General features: G+C 38.9%; 1 protein-coding gene and 1 long non-coding RNA gene across 4 annotated transcripts in view; one reads left to right on the top strand and one right to left on the bottom strand.

Annotated features, from left to right (window-relative positions):
- The window catches only part of LOC142495527 (uncharacterized), an 81,555-nt gene extending 79,931 nt beyond the window's left edge, over positions 1-1,624 (top strand). The window contains exon 3 of the long non-coding RNA XR_012801756.1: positions 1,438-1,624. This is a non-coding gene — a long non-coding RNA (uncharacterized LOC142495527). The remainder of the gene's footprint in view (positions 1-1,437) is intronic.
- The window catches only part of LOC142495526 (organic cation/carnitine transporter 2-like), an 85,744-nt gene that overhangs the window by 33,290 nt on the left and 35,250 nt on the right, over positions 1-17,204 (bottom strand). For all 3 annotated transcript variants that reach the window (XR_012801755.1, XM_075601121.1, XM_075601120.1), the window contains exons 2-5: positions 15,624-15,727; positions 7,949-8,103; positions 3,663-3,834; positions 231-357 (exon numbers count right to left, since the gene is read on the bottom strand). Coding sequence is in view for 2 of the 3 variants with exons in the window: in XM_075601121.1 (XP_075457236.1) it covers positions 231-357; positions 3,663-3,834; positions 7,949-8,103; positions 15,624-15,727 (558 nt within the window). In the remaining variant the exon portion in view is untranslated. The remainder of the gene's footprint in view (positions 1-230; positions 358-3,662; positions 3,835-7,948; positions 8,104-15,623; positions 15,728-17,204) is intronic.

The raw sequence follows: 17,204 nt of genomic DNA, 5'->3' as shown, positions 1-17,204 counted from the left end.
GAATTTGTATTACCTGAAATAACCACTCTTTATTCCTGTGAGCAAGAGCACTGAAATAGGATTGGCAACAAATTGTGAGGGTACAGTATAATAAGGCAGCAAACATAGCCCCAGATCCACAAAAGGATGCTAAACTCTAGCACAATTTAACTCCATGGTGGTTACAGTGTGGTAAATCTTAGCACCTTTATGTGGATCTAGGCCATAAAGTCAAGAGAAAAAATGTTTACCTGATTCGTTTTGAATATAACAGCCGGGGCTGTGACACGATTTGCTTTTGCCGCCTGCCGTATAATGGCTTCTGCCTCTTCTATCCTTCCCTGAGAGATCAGCCACTGGGGAGATTCAGGAATAATCCTGGAAAAGGAGGAAAACAGCCATGGTTATTTTGCAAACTGTGGGTTTTAGTCCTAAAACAAACTGTAGAAATATACTATTATGTCTGTGTTAAACATATTGTAAGAAGCGTTAAATATGTTCTACTCATACTGGAAATAGATCAGTTCAGCCCACGTAATCCATTGACAAAATGACCCAAAATATAACTAAAATGTGGTTTGCATATACAGTATGTATGAACAAAAATAGAAATATAACTGCAGTAAAGAAATACTCAAATCTAAGCAAAAAGATGTACAAAAAAATATTTTGCTGGTGCTTGCAGAGTGAGTCTGCTAATCCACTTAAGTAATGTATAAAACAAAACAAAAAAAAGAAATGCATGAAGGACTCAACTACAGCAATACGGCGGAAGGGCTAAAGTGAGTTTACTCAATGTATATTAATACAAGTTAGAGCAAATCTATCTATCTGTCACGTTAGCAGCATTGCTTTGATTCAGTTTGAGTGTGCTTAATGCATTTCTTTCTTTGTATATGTACAAACTCCTACTGTCTGTATTTTCTTCCTACCTACCAGTTAGATTGTGTACTCTCTATGGAGCAGGGACTCCTTTTCCTAAATGTTACTTTTATGTCTGAAGCACTTCTCCCCATTATGTGTTATTTGTATTATTTGTTATTTATATGATTGTCCCGTGTATTACTGCTGTAAAGCGCCATGTACATTAATGGCGCTATATAAATAAAGATATACATACATACATACATGTCTGAATATATACAGTGGCGAGAAAACGTTTGTGAACCACTTGGGGTTTTCACAAATGTCAAACCTAAAATGTAATTAGATCTTTATCTATGTCGTAATAATAGATAAAGATAACCTGTTCAAACAAATTACACAAAAACATGATACTTTTTCAACATTTATTTATCCACACATGATGGAACATTTCATATCCATGGTTGAAAAAGTATGTGAACCCTTAGATTCAGTACCCCTTGAGCAGCGATAACTTCAACTAAGCTTTTCCTGTAACTGCTTATCAGTCTCTCGCATTGGTTCTGATACATTTTGGCCCATTCCTCCTTACAGAACTACTTCAATCCAGTGACATTTGAGGGCTTCCTTGCATGGACAACTCGCTTCAGATTCTGTCACAACATTTTGATGGGGTATAGGTCCAGGTTTTGACTAGGCCATCTTAAAATGTGGAATGTATTCTTCTGCAGCCATTCTTTTGTAGATCTGCTTTGATGTTTAGGACCATTGTCTTGCTGCATGGCCCACTTTTGCTTTAGCTTCAGATTACAGACAAACAGCCCAACATTCTACTCTAGAATCTTCAGCAACAATGCAGAATTCATGGTTGTGTTAATGATGACAAGTCTTCCAGGCCCTGAGGCAGCAAAGCAGCCCCAAATCATCACACTCCTACCACCAGGCTTGACGGTTTAGATGAGGTTCTTCTGTTTGAATGCTGTTTTATTTTTAACAATGTTTCTCATTGAAGCCACAAAAGCTCTACCTTTGACTCATGTGTCCAGAGGACAATGTTCCAGAAGTCTTGTGGATCATCTATGTGCTCTTTGGCAAACTTCAGATGGCAGCAGTGTTCATTTTTTCGAATGCACCGGTTTCCTGCTGGCTATCCTTCCATGAACACCATTCTTGTTCTCATAGTTGAGTCATGAAAACTCACATTAGCCAAGGTGAGAGTGGCCTGCAGATTCTTGGATGACATTCTGGGGTTCTTTGTGACTTCATGGATGATTTGCCAGTTTGTTCTAGGAGAGATTTTGGTAGAATGACCACTCCTGGTGGAGTGACTTTCTCCATTTGTCTGACAGTGGATTGGTGAAGCCCCAAATCATTAGAAATGGTTTTCTGACTAATGAGCATCAATAACTGCTTTTCTGAGGTCCTCAGAAATTTATTTTGATCATGGCATGACGTGTCTCCACACAACTGTATGCTGAAAAGCAACCTCACAAAGTTTCTGATCTTTATATAGGGTGGGGCCTCCCAAACTTACACCCGAAGAGCTACCTTATTATTTAAACACCTGATTCTAATTATCCCCTTTAATTTAGCTAATGAAACAAGGTTTTCACTTACTTTTTTTTACATAACCTAATTCTAAATTACTCATTGTTGGTCGTATTCATATATTGTTTTGTTTCAAAACATATGGAATTGGTTAATATAAACCCTATTGATATTTACGAAAAGACTGGTTTTGATTCGAAAAGGTTAAGGAAAAACTATGGATTTTCCGTAATTTTCATCAGAGTTCACAAACATTTTCGTGTGTGTGTGTGTGTGTGTATGTGTATGTGTGTATATATATATATATATATATATATATATATATATATATATATATATATATACTGATAACAAACAAACAAAATGTAGTGCTATCAGTGTAACTACTAACACCATGTGACAATATGAAATTAAATATAAATGTAAACATTAAAAATCAATTGCCAGTTAAATACTAACTAGATATAGTGAAATTGTAAATACTGTTAGATAGTTACTTAAATTCCAACAACCACAACCAATTACCACAGATAGTATTAAACAGAGAGGACAGTCCAATGTAATTAGTCCAAACAGCTGATCACTTGGAGCCAAACTGCAGCTTCTTAAGGGTTTAGTCAACCACCAAAATACCTACAGATAAAAGAAACAAAAAGAAGCGCAAGACCCATAGCATAAATCTGTAAGATAATAGGGGATTTATTAAAAGGGAGAATGCCCAAACGATAGGACATGCACTTACAACAGGGTTAAAACATAAAGGCATGTAGAGTTAATACTCAGTGCTGGAGATGGTTTTCACCATGCGAGCGGGAGGACTGCAGTCCTATCGATTGGGCATTCTCCCTTTTAATAAATCCACTATTATATTACAGATTTATGCTATGGAGCTTGGGCTTCTTTTGTGTCTTTTTCTGTGTATAAATATGTGTGTGTGTGTGTGTGTGTGTGTGTGTGTATGTATGTATGTATGTATGTATGTATGTATGTATGTATGTATATATATATATATATATATATATATATATATATATATATATATAAAATTAAAATGTGTGTATTATTTTGTGTGCATTAAAATTGAGACACACATTTCTGATGATGCTTAACAAAGTATCGCTGAACAAAGAGCCCCTCTGGGAGCTTGTTGACTAGATGCTAATACAAGTCCCCAGCATTACAAAGCATACAGGAATAAGTCCTAGGGAATCCTGAAGTAAGATGATTTTTCTACAGAAGCATAAACAATCAGTCAGTACAACTAAACTCACCACCAAAGTGGAATGCAGAGCAGCCCTGGAAAAGTGAGAGCCAGAAGCAACGTTCTCCAGTCTCTGATGAAGTAAGCAAATAAGGGTAGCAGCATGTAGCCGATTGCAAAAAATATGCACGTGCCTAATGTTGAGAAGATGATACGCGCAGACTTGCCTAGGATTTCCGATCCTGTTGGAAAAAATGGTAAAAGCCAGTTACTGGCTATACATTTTAAAATGTTTTAAGATGGTTTTCAAAACAGCACTCAACAGTCAAAAATATAATGCGAGAGTCATTATTTGGGTGAGTGGAACCTTAGTCTCTTTTCAAACAATTGGGATAATTAGTTTGGAAAACATACAATTATGTCACTTTCTTCTTTATCAACGTGCTTATATGGAAAAAATATTAAGTGGATACATTGATTAGTTATTAAGGAGAAACGATAAAGATATAGATAGTTTTTTGTAAATAAAAAGCAAAATATGTATTTTCTTAGTTTAGCTGAAGTCCCTGCCACACCTATAATTCTTGTTAGTCACTTCCGTTTTGTTCAAATCTTAGACACAGGGACACTTAGTCACTAAACCCTGTTAATGCTTCTGAAGTGAATAGGATTTTAATGTATCAAATTACTGGCACAGTTGAATACAAGTGTTGCATGTGCAGTGAGCTGAGCAAATGTAAACTCCAACAAAGTCATTGATTGGAACTTCCAAATAGCTGCCATATAGTTTTTACACCCCTTATCCCCCCTTCCCCCGGGCTGCAGGGGATAGTGTGTACATTAGGCTGTGCTTATAGGGACAGCGATGTCACGTCAAAACAAATGCATTGCCGCAGTCTCGTGGGCTTATAGTAAGCACGAAACGACGGAGCAACGGCTTGGTCGTGATCGCTGGAAGTCATCTCAATTTGATTTTTCCAGAGATCGCAGCCTGACGTCACAGCTGCGTCGCCGGCACTATAAGCGTAGCCTTAATCAGTCTCTCTTTGCACTGCAGACAGGGTTTCTACCTGCTTCAGCGTAGCTCAGTCAGTTTTTACCTCCCAGTCCGTTTTTAGTCTCAGGGCTTCTATGATGGAAAGAGGCCAGGCTTGTAGTGAGGAGTAGAATAAGTAGAAAAGCCGCCAGGAACTTTTAAACAGGATGCTTGATTTATTGAGCATTAGGCAACCACATAAATAGGACCGGTTTTCAGTATCTCTCAGGCAGCAGTTCCCCTTAGCATGCAGTTCCTCCCAGGACCAAACTTAACCCTGGATAGGAGTGGAGTAGGCTCAGACCCAGATCCCTACTTAAACCTGGGCTATAGCCCAGCTCCCTGTAGCAAAGGAACCTCTGTAGCCTTCCCTTAGCCCCTAGGGCTCTCTGAACCAACCCACAGCAGAACCCCTCTCTCTAGGGTCCTGTCCCACCTTTATGCCCAGGGGGTGTAAACCTTTCCCCCTCCCAGTCTGGGCAAAACATGCAAGTCTGTCACCCCACTGGTCACATGACCTACTGAACTCTCCAGACACTGTGCATGTGCCTAAGTATTGCAACAATATAACTTGTCTCTGGGACTGCTCACATGCAGGACTGTATGCAGGGGGGTTAACTCCAACACTGCCAGCAGATGCCATAACCTACATGCTAAAAGGAGCCTGATTATAGCAAGGGGCTACATACTGTAGTGTTACTGACACCTTCAATGCTGTGACAGAAGAAAGAATATAGCCAGTAAAAGACATACACAACTGCTTCTCTTTGCTTAAGAGTTGGAAGGCTGATAATTGAATGATTGGCCTATCAAACTGTTGTTCAAAAGCACCTACAGTACTATGCTCAATAATATCTAAAGTACTTTATAGACATGGAACATAAACAATGGTAGCTATACTAATACAATTTTGCAATACAACTGATGCGAAAGGGTGCCATTTGCATCTAACGTCGCTTAGCGTCAATATCGTCAGCTTGCGATTTGAGGAGTGTCAAAAGGAGAAGGTAGGGAGGAGTTATATGATGTACAGATTGTAATACAATTATCAAATTCTGTACCTCTTGCAAGTTTAAGGTGGTACAAGCTTCTAACATTCTCTACCAGGTGTAAGACACTCTCACATTTGACGCAACTCTGTACTGAAAAATGTAACAATGTGTCAAAATGCAAATTTTCTGCCTCAAGATTGCTGCAAAGCCAACTTTGTTTCCTTGACATTTGCCAGTTTAAACGTGCAGTCCGAACAAGTTTTAAAGATATGCATTAAATCAAAACTATTATTTCATACAGAAGAAATGGTAACCAATTTGTAATATGCCCAAAATGTACAGACAATCACAAACCAAAACCTCCACAGTGCTCTAGTACATTAATAAAGAGAGATAAGAATCAATCTATGGAGCCTAAAGATTGCATTTATAGGTGCTGATAAAAAAAATTATGCATATTAAGGACTGCACCTTTACATATACAGTACCTTACATATACTGTATGCAGCAAAATAAGATTAAAACATGAAAACTACATTGAAAACCTTTGTTACATATCCAACTGTAACTGGTCTGGGACGTGATGTTTTATGTTTTAGTGGACGTGGGCATGAAACAAAATAAAAACTCAATGGCAGTAGTGTGCAAACGTTAAAAAACACATTCTGTTCCATTTTGTGTGTTTCCAAATAATCATCTTGCCTGGTTAATACTTTCATCCACTTTGGGAAATGATATTTGGTATGTAATTTGTGAAGAGAATGTGGCTGTTACTGTAATGTTTACATACAATGAGTCTCCATTATATGGCACCCTAATATAGGTACACTTTAGTTTGTCCATCAGTGCGGGATAGAGGAGTTCCGAGCAAGTGAAAACCTCCTGTGGATTTATTTTAGCATGCTATGTTTGTATTATATGCATTATGCAATATGAGAGGCATTCAAATTTCTCTGATCAAAACATTTAGGTCTACTTTTTTATTTTACAAGAAGTAAGTGTGTTATCATTTGGGCTCTAATAAAGCTTAATTAAGTTCAACCAATGAACTTCCACCAATGGGTGCAGGAGATAACAGAGTCCTTCCCTGTTCCTACACAATGGCATACATATGTAGGTGTAGCTTGTACAGGATCCAAAACAGGTACTGTGCCTGCTAACTAGATATAATTAGACTAAATGCATATGCAAGAAGATGCCACTTACACTGCCCATTTATCAGATCAAAAAGGAATTCCAGTGCCAATGCTGAGACATCCTCTGCAGTTGTAACATCAATCAAATATGTGTATACTATCTAACTCCCCATTAGGAAATGGCAATGCAGTGTGCAAATTGTTTTATTGCACAATCAGACCAATATCATATTATTGTACATATTACAGATGCAGCGGCCGTTATCCGAACATTTCACGGAGCCGTTTTCGTGAACTCTGCTGTATTCCACACGGCATTTACTCGTTATTATTCCGTGAATGCCGCCAATCACACCAGTCACACCTATCCCAATCCAGCAATGTGCCAGGGGCAGCACTAGTAAAAACACCAGTAAACACGCGTCTTAACGCGGGAAAGTTTGAAGAAATCATGCGGCACGACCTGGGTATGCCCAGGAATACAAATCGTGAAATGTTCGGATAACGGCCGATGCATCTGTAGGTGCATATACCTCTTCTATGCCTATTAATATTAATGATGGTCTTCCTTTAAAAGAATAGGAAAGCATTTCCAGTTTCCCTTCTTGATTGTGTATAAGCTACCTAGCAACATGTGGAACATTTTAGGCTACTTGCTTATTTGCAGACACAGGTAATGTCTGTTTTGCTATTACATTGCTATTCTTAGTGTACAGTATCATGATCCCATTTCACCAGTAAGATATTTAGTAAGTGGTTATGTAGAGCAATATGATGAGCTTCTTGAAACAAATATTGTAATGAGAAGTTTTAATATCTTGCATATGTTGCCAATATGTTTCTCCCTTTTTCATCAACAGAAAAGACCAGCTCTGGTGTCAAGCAGATAAGTAAATACATGAAGGGCGGACATTATGTTAATAAATAGTGTTTTGGTCCCCAAGCAGGATGATTCACAGAATTATCTTCATCTTTACCATGCTCTGTACAATGGATCTTCCTTGTCATTATTAGCCATTGTCGTATTTGATTTGCCACATTAAAAGGAAAAAATGTAGTTCCTTAAAGAGCATAAGATTATTTCCTTTTAACACCTACAGTATGTGCTTTATCTAGCGCAATTCTGAACATTGATCAGGCGAATTACTCAAAAGATAGCAAAAGAGTTCAGTGAAGAGAGCAGATACAGTACCTAGTATAAAAGCCGCCACATAGTTGGAGATCTGTCCCATGCCAACAATAAGGAAGAGAACGGTAAACATCTCCCAGCTGGTTGAGAAGACCTGTATGATGCTGAAGCCCGTCTGCACAGCCATGGTTGCAAACAGAATCTTCTTTCTTCCAAAACTATGTTCATAAAGAGTCAAAAGGGGAATTAAGAGAATTAAAAACACACGCACTGGTTAAAAAAAATGTCTTACTTAACATTCAAATCTGTTATCTGTCATGTTCCAAGAACCCACACATGAGCCCTGTGCCACACACAAATTAAACCCAATGTTGCCAGAGGGAACTGCAACACACACTGCAACACACTCATGCATTGCAGTCCCTTCTGGCATCTAATGGGGTTAAACATTAATTAAATAAATCTGACTTCAGGATTATTAACAACTTCATTAGCAGTAATGATCTCGATCAATTGCTAACTTTGCTTAAATCCTAATGCCTCCTCTGCAGATAACCAAAGAGTGAAGAAAACGTTTAATTTTTGCCAATAATACAATATGTACTTCAGTATTCCAGTAATTAAATGGCTTGCCAGTTCTTTTCATAGAATGACCTGCTAAACTAACTTGGAGTTAAAGAGAAGGTATCCCGTGGGGGGAAGTGCAAGCAGTGCACAGCTTGCTGAACCGATATAAAAGCGACGGTGGCTGGATCGAAAATTGGTAAAAAAATACTCTTTATTTGGTCACATCACAAAAATATTCACAATTTCAGCGTTTCAGGCTGGCCTGAGTGCTCTCTGGAGGACTCTCTGGATTAACTGAACAGCTGCACGCTGATTACAGGACATATTACTGACAAGTGTGAGTACTTTAAACTTCAAGCAGTTTATATCTCTCTAGGAAGCTTAAGTTTATCCAGTCTAGCACCAGGGGAGTGATTTTGACATTGGGTGTTTGGTGGTGGGGGCAGGTTGTTCATTTAAGTTGTCAGCCTGGTCATCCCACTACATTGCCTTCATTTGGTCGTGCCTCCCCTTTATTGGAGCATTATATGTGACTGGATACACTGGCAGGTATTTTACTTAGAAGATACCTGTGTCGTTGCTGATATCTTGCTACACCATGACTATTTGAAAATGGTACATTGTTTTTGTATCAAGATGTTTTATGCTCACATTTAGGAACACAGATATGGAGCACTCCTCCATTTTTTCTAAATTGGAGTTAAGCCATATTACAACAACATTATAATATTCCCACGTGCTTTGAGTTGTAATGTTTTGCCACAATCCCTATAATTTGGTCTTTTTCAAATCTAAAAGACATGGGGGTTATTTACTGAAGATTCACGTTTACAAAACTCCAGCAAAACCAGTGCAAAATAATGACACCAAAATGTATCAAAGGAACAATTCCAATTGATTTTTAATGGGAATCCTTTTCTTTGATAATTATGACATCCGTTTTTGCCACTGGTTTCCCCTTCTTTTACAGCTGGGAGACATTTGTAAGCAGAGCCCAAAATGTGTACCACACTGTATTTTTGATCCTGCTGGGGGTTTATCTAAACATACACCCCAAAGAGATCTGTGCTTTGTATACCAGAATCATGCTGTCCTGCAAACAAGCAGAGTATGCCAGTGATATTTCAAAAGTACTTTTAAACAAAGTTTTGCAGGTCTCCATAGCAGAGGCAGGCTAATACCTAAATAGCCTAAGGGCTAATAATAATCTAAAAATATTTACAAAATAATACCTATATGTTTAAAACCATGTATGTGCATTACAAAAAGACTCACAAACGTACACTAGATATTGCACGAAAAACGAACATGATGACATAAAAAAATGATGCAATCTAAAATTTCGAAAGAGCAATTGCAGAAAGTGGTCAGATAACATTACACATGCCAGGAGGACACGTTTACATTGTCTGGTTTGCAGGAAACTGCATCAAGCATTATAAGGTGAACTGATGAGCTGATATTTCTAACAATTCATGCTGTTTATTAACTGCCCATCCTTTCTGATGCAATCATTTAAAGCATTCTGTTATTGCTACATCCCGGTGTAAATGTAAAATGGAGCAATCCTAAGATGCAAGAACAAGAATTGAATATGCAGAACTGTGCCTGGCGATCCGCAAATGTATAACTGAAGATGTAAGGAGATGTAATTGTGAAACAGTGAAGACGACTATCGGAGATAACAAAAGCTTAAAGAAAACAAAGTACTGACTTATGAGTGAGAAGAAGCAAATCATTGCAGTTAAACAAGACAATGGAACAACATGAAATTGTACGAGAACACAGGACATAAGCCGGCAGAGGAAGATTGAGAAGAATTCACCAATGAGGTACTAGGCGTCCTTCCAAAAGAAGTGGCAAAGGCAATAAAATCCATGAAGAATGGAAAGGCTCCCTGGATGATGGAATTGCAATGTAAATGATACAAAAAAGAGTGGGGAAAGTATAGAAAATCCTCGCAAAACTCTTAACATGCTACATGAAAAACAGGAAAAGTCCAAAACAATGGAGAAATGCTATAGTTAACTTCATCCGCAAGAGAGGGGACAAAGAAGACCTCAAGAGCTACAGAACCAGAATCGGTCTACTTCTAATCACTTACAAGATTTTTACGAAGATACTCTCTGATTGGCTACAACAGACACTGGACTTCGCCCAGCCTAGAGGTCAAGTTGAATTTTGTAGAGGATACAATACAATTGACCCCATCCAAGTTGTACAAGTGATTTCCCAAAGTAATGAACACAATCTATCACACAAATTAGGATTCATAGATTATGAAAAAGCATTTGATTCTATCTATACTTCAGTGGGTTTAAATGCATTAAGAAGACAAAGTGTTGAAGAAAACTACACTGATATTATAAGATACATTTACAAGAATGCCACATCAAGCATTAGATTACATGAAGATACTGTACAAGCACGATAGGGATTAGCAATGGAGTGCGACAGGGAGACACCATGTCACCAAAGATTTTCATAACAACACTTCAAGCATTATTAAGATATTGAATTGAGAAGAAAAAGGAATCAAAATCAACTGAATTCTTGAATCATCTACGATTTGCAGATGACACTTAGTTTTGTCCAGAAGACCTGCAGCAAAAAATCAGAGAACTCACTGAAGCAAGTGAGAAAGAATGCTTTTATATGAATCTCAGCAAGAGAAAAGTGATGTTCAACAAATTAGTTGAAAAAAATAAGTCAAAATAAACAGAACTAGAAGTCGAAGACTATGTCTAACTTGGCCGGCGAGTAACAATGGATGAGAACCTTTTGAATTAAATCAATAGGAGAATGAAGATGGGATGAAGTACATTTGGATGAAACAAGACAATCATTCAAGGGAATCTTTCACTGCGCCTCAAGAGGAAAATTGACAACCACTGTATTTTGCCTGTGATCGCATACGGATGTAGAACTTGGACCCTAAATGCAAACATAATTCAGAAGCATCAGAAAACTCAAACAAGTATGGAGAAATGAATGCTGGATATTATCTGAAGATACAGGAAAAAAGAATGAATGGGTTGAAAACAAAAGTCTGTGACATCATCACAAAGGTAAATAAATTAAAATAGCAGTGGGCCATACTGTACATATTGCAAGAAGAAATGACCATCATTAGACATGGATGGTAGTCGGCTGGATTCCAAAGGAAATTAAAAGGCCAAGACGACGACCAAAACAAAGATGGGAGGATGAAATCAGAACATTTGTTGGAGCAACGTGAGAAGAGAGGCTTGCAATCCCAATAATTGAAGGATCATTGGGGAGACCTTCATCCAGTAGTGGATAGACAAGGCTTAAAGATGATGATTGTGGATATAGATATATAGGAAGGGGTGTAAATGCATAAAAAATGTACACCAAATACCGGAAATTACAAAAGCTTTAGAAAATAAAGGTGTGTATTTATTCCATAACACCAAGTCTCCCAACGTTTCTGTCCCAGAGGGACCTTCTTCACTGGGGACAGAAAAGTCGGATATTGGGTGTTATATGGAATAAATTAACACATTATTTTCTAAAGCTTTTGTCATTGCCGGCATTTAATGTATATTGTTTATGCACCCCTTCCTGCATTTACCAGTCTGCCTGGCATAGCAGCCAGCCATCAAAGGCAATTTTTTTCTGTAGTGCGGCCATTATATATATATATATATATATATATATAATCTTTTTTTAAGTCAACAGCAACAAAGAATGTTAAAAAAAATTATGTGTGTGTGAGTGTTTCTGTATGCGTGAGTGTGCGTTTCTGTGTGCGTGAGTGTGTTTCTGTGTGCGTTTCTGTGTACGCGAGTGTGTGTTTCTGTGTGTGTGTGAGTGTGTGTCACAGACACACCCTCACACAGAAACACGGACTCACATGCTCTCACACACAAACTCACAGAAACACACACATGATTGCCCTCTTGCACAGACATGCACACCCTCTCACACAGCCACCCACTCTCTCAAACAGATACACCAAAAGAAACATACATACTCACACAGACACTCACAGAGACACACAAACACACACTCTCACACAAACACACACTTTCACACAGACACACACAGATACTGAGAGAGAAACACACACACAGGCACATACACTCACACCCTCTCACACTCCTCAGTGTTTGCACTTTCAAATTTCAGGTTTTCTGGTCCAAACCCTAGATTTCCTGTCAAGAGATCAAATTTCCTGGTTCAAAAATGTACATTTTTGGCATTGAGAAGTAGATTTTTACAGCATATTTCATTTATAGGAGTACAAAAGACACCTCTGAGTGATTATCTGCTTTCAAACTGCTGCAGTCAGTGTGTGTTACACATTTTGTGTATATGTGTGTTCTTCTGCAGGTAATAAGCCTGGTGCAGCCAGTGTGCAAGTCTATGTGTGTGTGTTACACATTGTGTGTGTGTGTGTGTTTGTGTGTTGTTCTTAAGGTAATAAACCTGCTGCAGTAAGTGTGAGAGTCTCTGTGTGTGTGTTACACATTCTGTGTGTAATGTTCTGCAGGTAATAAACCTGCTGCAGTCAGTGTGCGAGTCTCTGTGTCTCCCCTGGGGGCGGCAAACTAAAAGTGAGTGACATGCAAGTTGTAACCCCATCTCATCATAGTGATATATAATAACTATATGCAGGCGCATAGCCAGGACTGTGGCTGTGTGGCATTTTGATTTGGTGGTGGAGTACTACTTTTGGGCCACGCACGGCATAACACACTACCAGAACAAGTTAGGGGCGCACAAAGTGCTCCGTGCCACACAGGTGACCTGGCATTGCACCAAAACAGTCTGATTATATTACGTGTATAGTATAGTCAGGTTATACTAAGTGTCAGTGTATACACCGACCCTGCATATATCACCAGACAGCGCAATACACTGACATAATCTGTGAGCACATTCTATAATTTGACACAGATTACTAGTGAGGGGGTGGCACATGGGAGGGGGAAGACGGGGAGGCTGGGGGGAGGCGGGCAGTGGGAGTGACAAGAAAGTGACAGGAGTAAGGGAGGGGACTGTTACGGAGAGTGGAGGCTGATGTGGCAATCCCTCCCTGTCTCTGAGCTCAGCCCGGCAAGGCAGCAAGTTTAGGGAGTGACTCTGGCTCACGTCCCTGCCCCTAAACGTTTGTCATCACGCATGCGTACTTTACTTCTGGGTTTCCAGTGTTCCCATTTCCCAGTGATTTAAATTTGATCCCAGCGAGGGATAAAAGTTCCTGTGAATCAGTACATTTCCCTGTGAGTGGAAACACTGCTCCTCCCCACCAAAGTGTGTATTGAGAGCAAAGAGAGAGGGTAACACCCCAATCTCCTCACTGAGCAGCAGTGACTTAGGCTGAGTCCATAGGGACTTCAGCCGTGCGGAGGCTGAGGGAAAGCGGGTGCTTTCCCTTGCCTTAGTCCGCGCGCCGTCCGGGGCGTGTTGGGGGGCGGGCCAGTGACGTCACGGAGCTAGTTTGCCCTCATTGGGCGAACCGCTCACATGACCGGCCCTGCGCTCTCGTGAGCGCCAAAAACTAAATTTGAAGTGTCAGCTACGCTTCTGCACGCTTGCGGAAGCGTGCGTGAGCCCCTGCTAAAGCCGTTCTCATTGCGGCTGCAGGGGCTCACTGTCGAGCAGCAGCGTTCCTCAGCACGGTGCCCGAGGCCTTAGCCTGTCAAACTGACTGCCACTGCTGGTCCCAGTGCACCATATCTGGCTTTGATGTCACTGGGGAGCGCTGTGGTGATTCACAGGTCAGTCCTCACTGTGCACAGAAGACGCGAGGTTGAAATTTTAGGCACAGGATTTTTTACTCAACAAGGCGCCCAGGATTTTTTCATTACATATAATTCCCTCCTGGCACCTGTATTCTATACATTATTTCTTCAGTTTCTCTGCTTGCACAGGGGTGCAGCCACTTCTTTGCAGAATTGTGTAAGGACATTCATGTCTCTGGCTCCTACATACAGATACAGTACATACTATACCAGATTTTCTGTACATGTGTCTGCTTTTCCTCTACAAAAAATCCTCTGCTTAATAATTAGTTATTAAATCCTCCCCTCACCAATGTAAATGTTAAAAGCATACAATGCACTTTTATAGCTCAGGTTATATATAACCTTCTAAATTCATTTCAGTCCAGTATTATTAGAAAAATAAAGAACGCTACAATAGAAGGATTTTCTGGGGTATTACAGGAAAGATGGACAGTGGAGAGGATATATTAAGCGTACCGCATAGTATTTTTAACTACAAATCAATCTACTGGAAATTACCCAAGGGATGTAAGGTAGAAAGGATTGATTTTGACATTGCATGAATTAAACTTTCAATACTGTATGTAAAGGTAGTCCTCGCTATCCAACGTTTCACCTTACAACGAATGGCAAATCCAACGCTTTACAATCCCTCCCTATGGGCCATTTTTCGACGCCGGAATGCGTTATCCAAAGCTCACCGCCACTGATTAACATAGGACTCAATTTACAACGGTTTCACTATCCAACGCTACTTCCAGAACGGATTGCGTTGGATAACCGAGGACTGCCTGTAACGTGTCTTTCTAATCAGTGTATCCCTTTCTTCACTTCCTCGAAGGTACCCAATCTTCTGCTAATTACAGTATCTTGTACAGTATATAACAAAACAAAAACAAGGAAACAATCAACTCGCGGCTCCCTCCTGAATTAGATCCTGTATACCTGTTATAAATGCAGTATATTGCAGTCATTATTGAAAGGGTGCAGCACTGAGAACTAAGTGTTAAATGTGCCAAAGAAAGAGCGAAAAAGACATTCCACTCAAGGAAAGTTCTCGTGGCAGCACGCCATATAGACAACAAAACTTAACATTTTATTCTGAAATATATAAATAAAACATATATCACTAATAAAAGTATTAAAAAAGGGTGAGAAACAGGAAGCGTCAGTGATGCAACCCATCCCTGACACTGCTGTTTCTCACCCTTTTTTAATACTTGTATTAGTGATATGTGTTCTATATATATTTCAGAATTAGATATGAAGTTTTATTGCATGGATGGTGTGCTCCCAAGAGAACTTTCCTTGAGTGGAATCTCTCTCTGGCGCTCCGTTTGGCACACTTTGTATAATGCATTCTATTAACTGACTAACAAGAATACAACATATGGCAGTGAGGCAGCCAGCGACATTACCTGTCCGATAGCTGTCCAGAAATAAATGAGCCAAGGAGAACACCGGCAAAAAATAAAGATGTTGTTAACGGCCCCTTCCAGTCATTTTCACAGACTATATCCCACTGTAAAATAAAACAACAAATAAACCAAGAGATTAAAGCAGCAATACTAGATTCCCCCTCCCTTTGTTCTCTCTATTTTCTTATTTTTATATGAACAGCATGTGACAATGTATAATTCTACATTCTTACATAACCTGTTATAAATCTGTCAAAATCCTGATTGTGTGCCTTACATAATGGTTGCTTCAGTCAGTGTATCTTAGCAGCTACATTGTACTGTATCCTTATATTACTACGGTAACATTATCTATAGTTACAGTTTGCAGCTCAAACTGTTGGGATCATTGGCAACAAATTATCACAAACATGAAAGTGTTGCAAATATTTTGCACTGGTGGGGAGGTGGGCTAAAGCCTGCTATAGAAATCAAAGGATGCTTTAAAACTCATTAAAATGGCATTAAGAGTTCAATAATAAAATTATTATTAACATGCAGTAAGTACTATCTAATACTAACAGAACTGATTTATTAAAAAAAACACAAAAAAACATATACTGTCAAATTTCATGTTTTGCTGCATTAACCCAGCATGGAAAACTCTTAACATTTCTAGTTCATATGACAAGACAACTAGAATTCTCTCAACTATCTTTATTTGAAAAATCATATATTGTGAACATCTGTAATATTAAATTAAAAATATAGATTTGTTTTATTATTTATCCATAACAAATGCCGATTCTACAGTGATTATGGTTTTTCCTCTTATAGAGCCCTGAATAAGCGGATATTTTATGATTTTACGATTTGTAAAACTAAATCTGAAACCAGGGTGGTGAATATTTTCACTAATGCTGGTATCCTGTGTTTTCATCTAAAACATTTCTTAACGTTTCACGACTTTGTCATTAAAATATTCAAATGATTCTGATTCATTCCGATCCATGCAAGAGTTTTATTTAGACTTGCCACATTATATGAAGATTAGGAGCATATCATTTGTGGGGCCTTCACTCTCATCTACGTAGCAGAGAGGAGAATTAACACAAGTGTCAGACGTAATCTGTGACACATTAAATACTTACTGTACTTTGCATACCGTTTCATCTCTAAATGTTCTTAATACGTTGTGAGGTTAAGAAAATAAACATGCTAAATATGATTTCTAGGGGATACTAAGAAGATATTACAGAGTAGGTGGATCCCTCAGTTCACATCCAGATCTGTTTTTGTGATCTCACAATGTACACTATTTTAGTATGTGGTACATTAATGCTTTTCATTATTTGCATTATCCATGCATACGTGATTTCACTGTGTTTAGATATCACATATTCTATGACCTGCCTTCATGACTAAAGTGCCATCATTACTTGTGCATGTTCATAGCAGCTTCACAATACAAGAGTAATTCTGATACACATTTTCATTTTTCTCTCTTTATTATTTATTGTCTGCATCATGCTGTGAGAGGAAACAGCTCTGCAGCACTCCATGGGTCTGTCTCCTGTGAAACGATCGTGACTGCGGACTCTG

This window comes from Ascaphus truei, chromosome 5 (genome assembly GCF_040206685.1).
Source record: "Ascaphus truei isolate aAscTru1 chromosome 5, aAscTru1.hap1, whole genome shotgun sequence".
NCBI classification, from domain to species: Eukaryota; Metazoa; Chordata; class Amphibia; order Anura; family Ascaphidae; genus Ascaphus; species Ascaphus truei.
The sequence above is the reverse complement of the archived record's forward strand: the minus strand, read 5'-3'. Positions and strand labels throughout refer to the sequence as shown.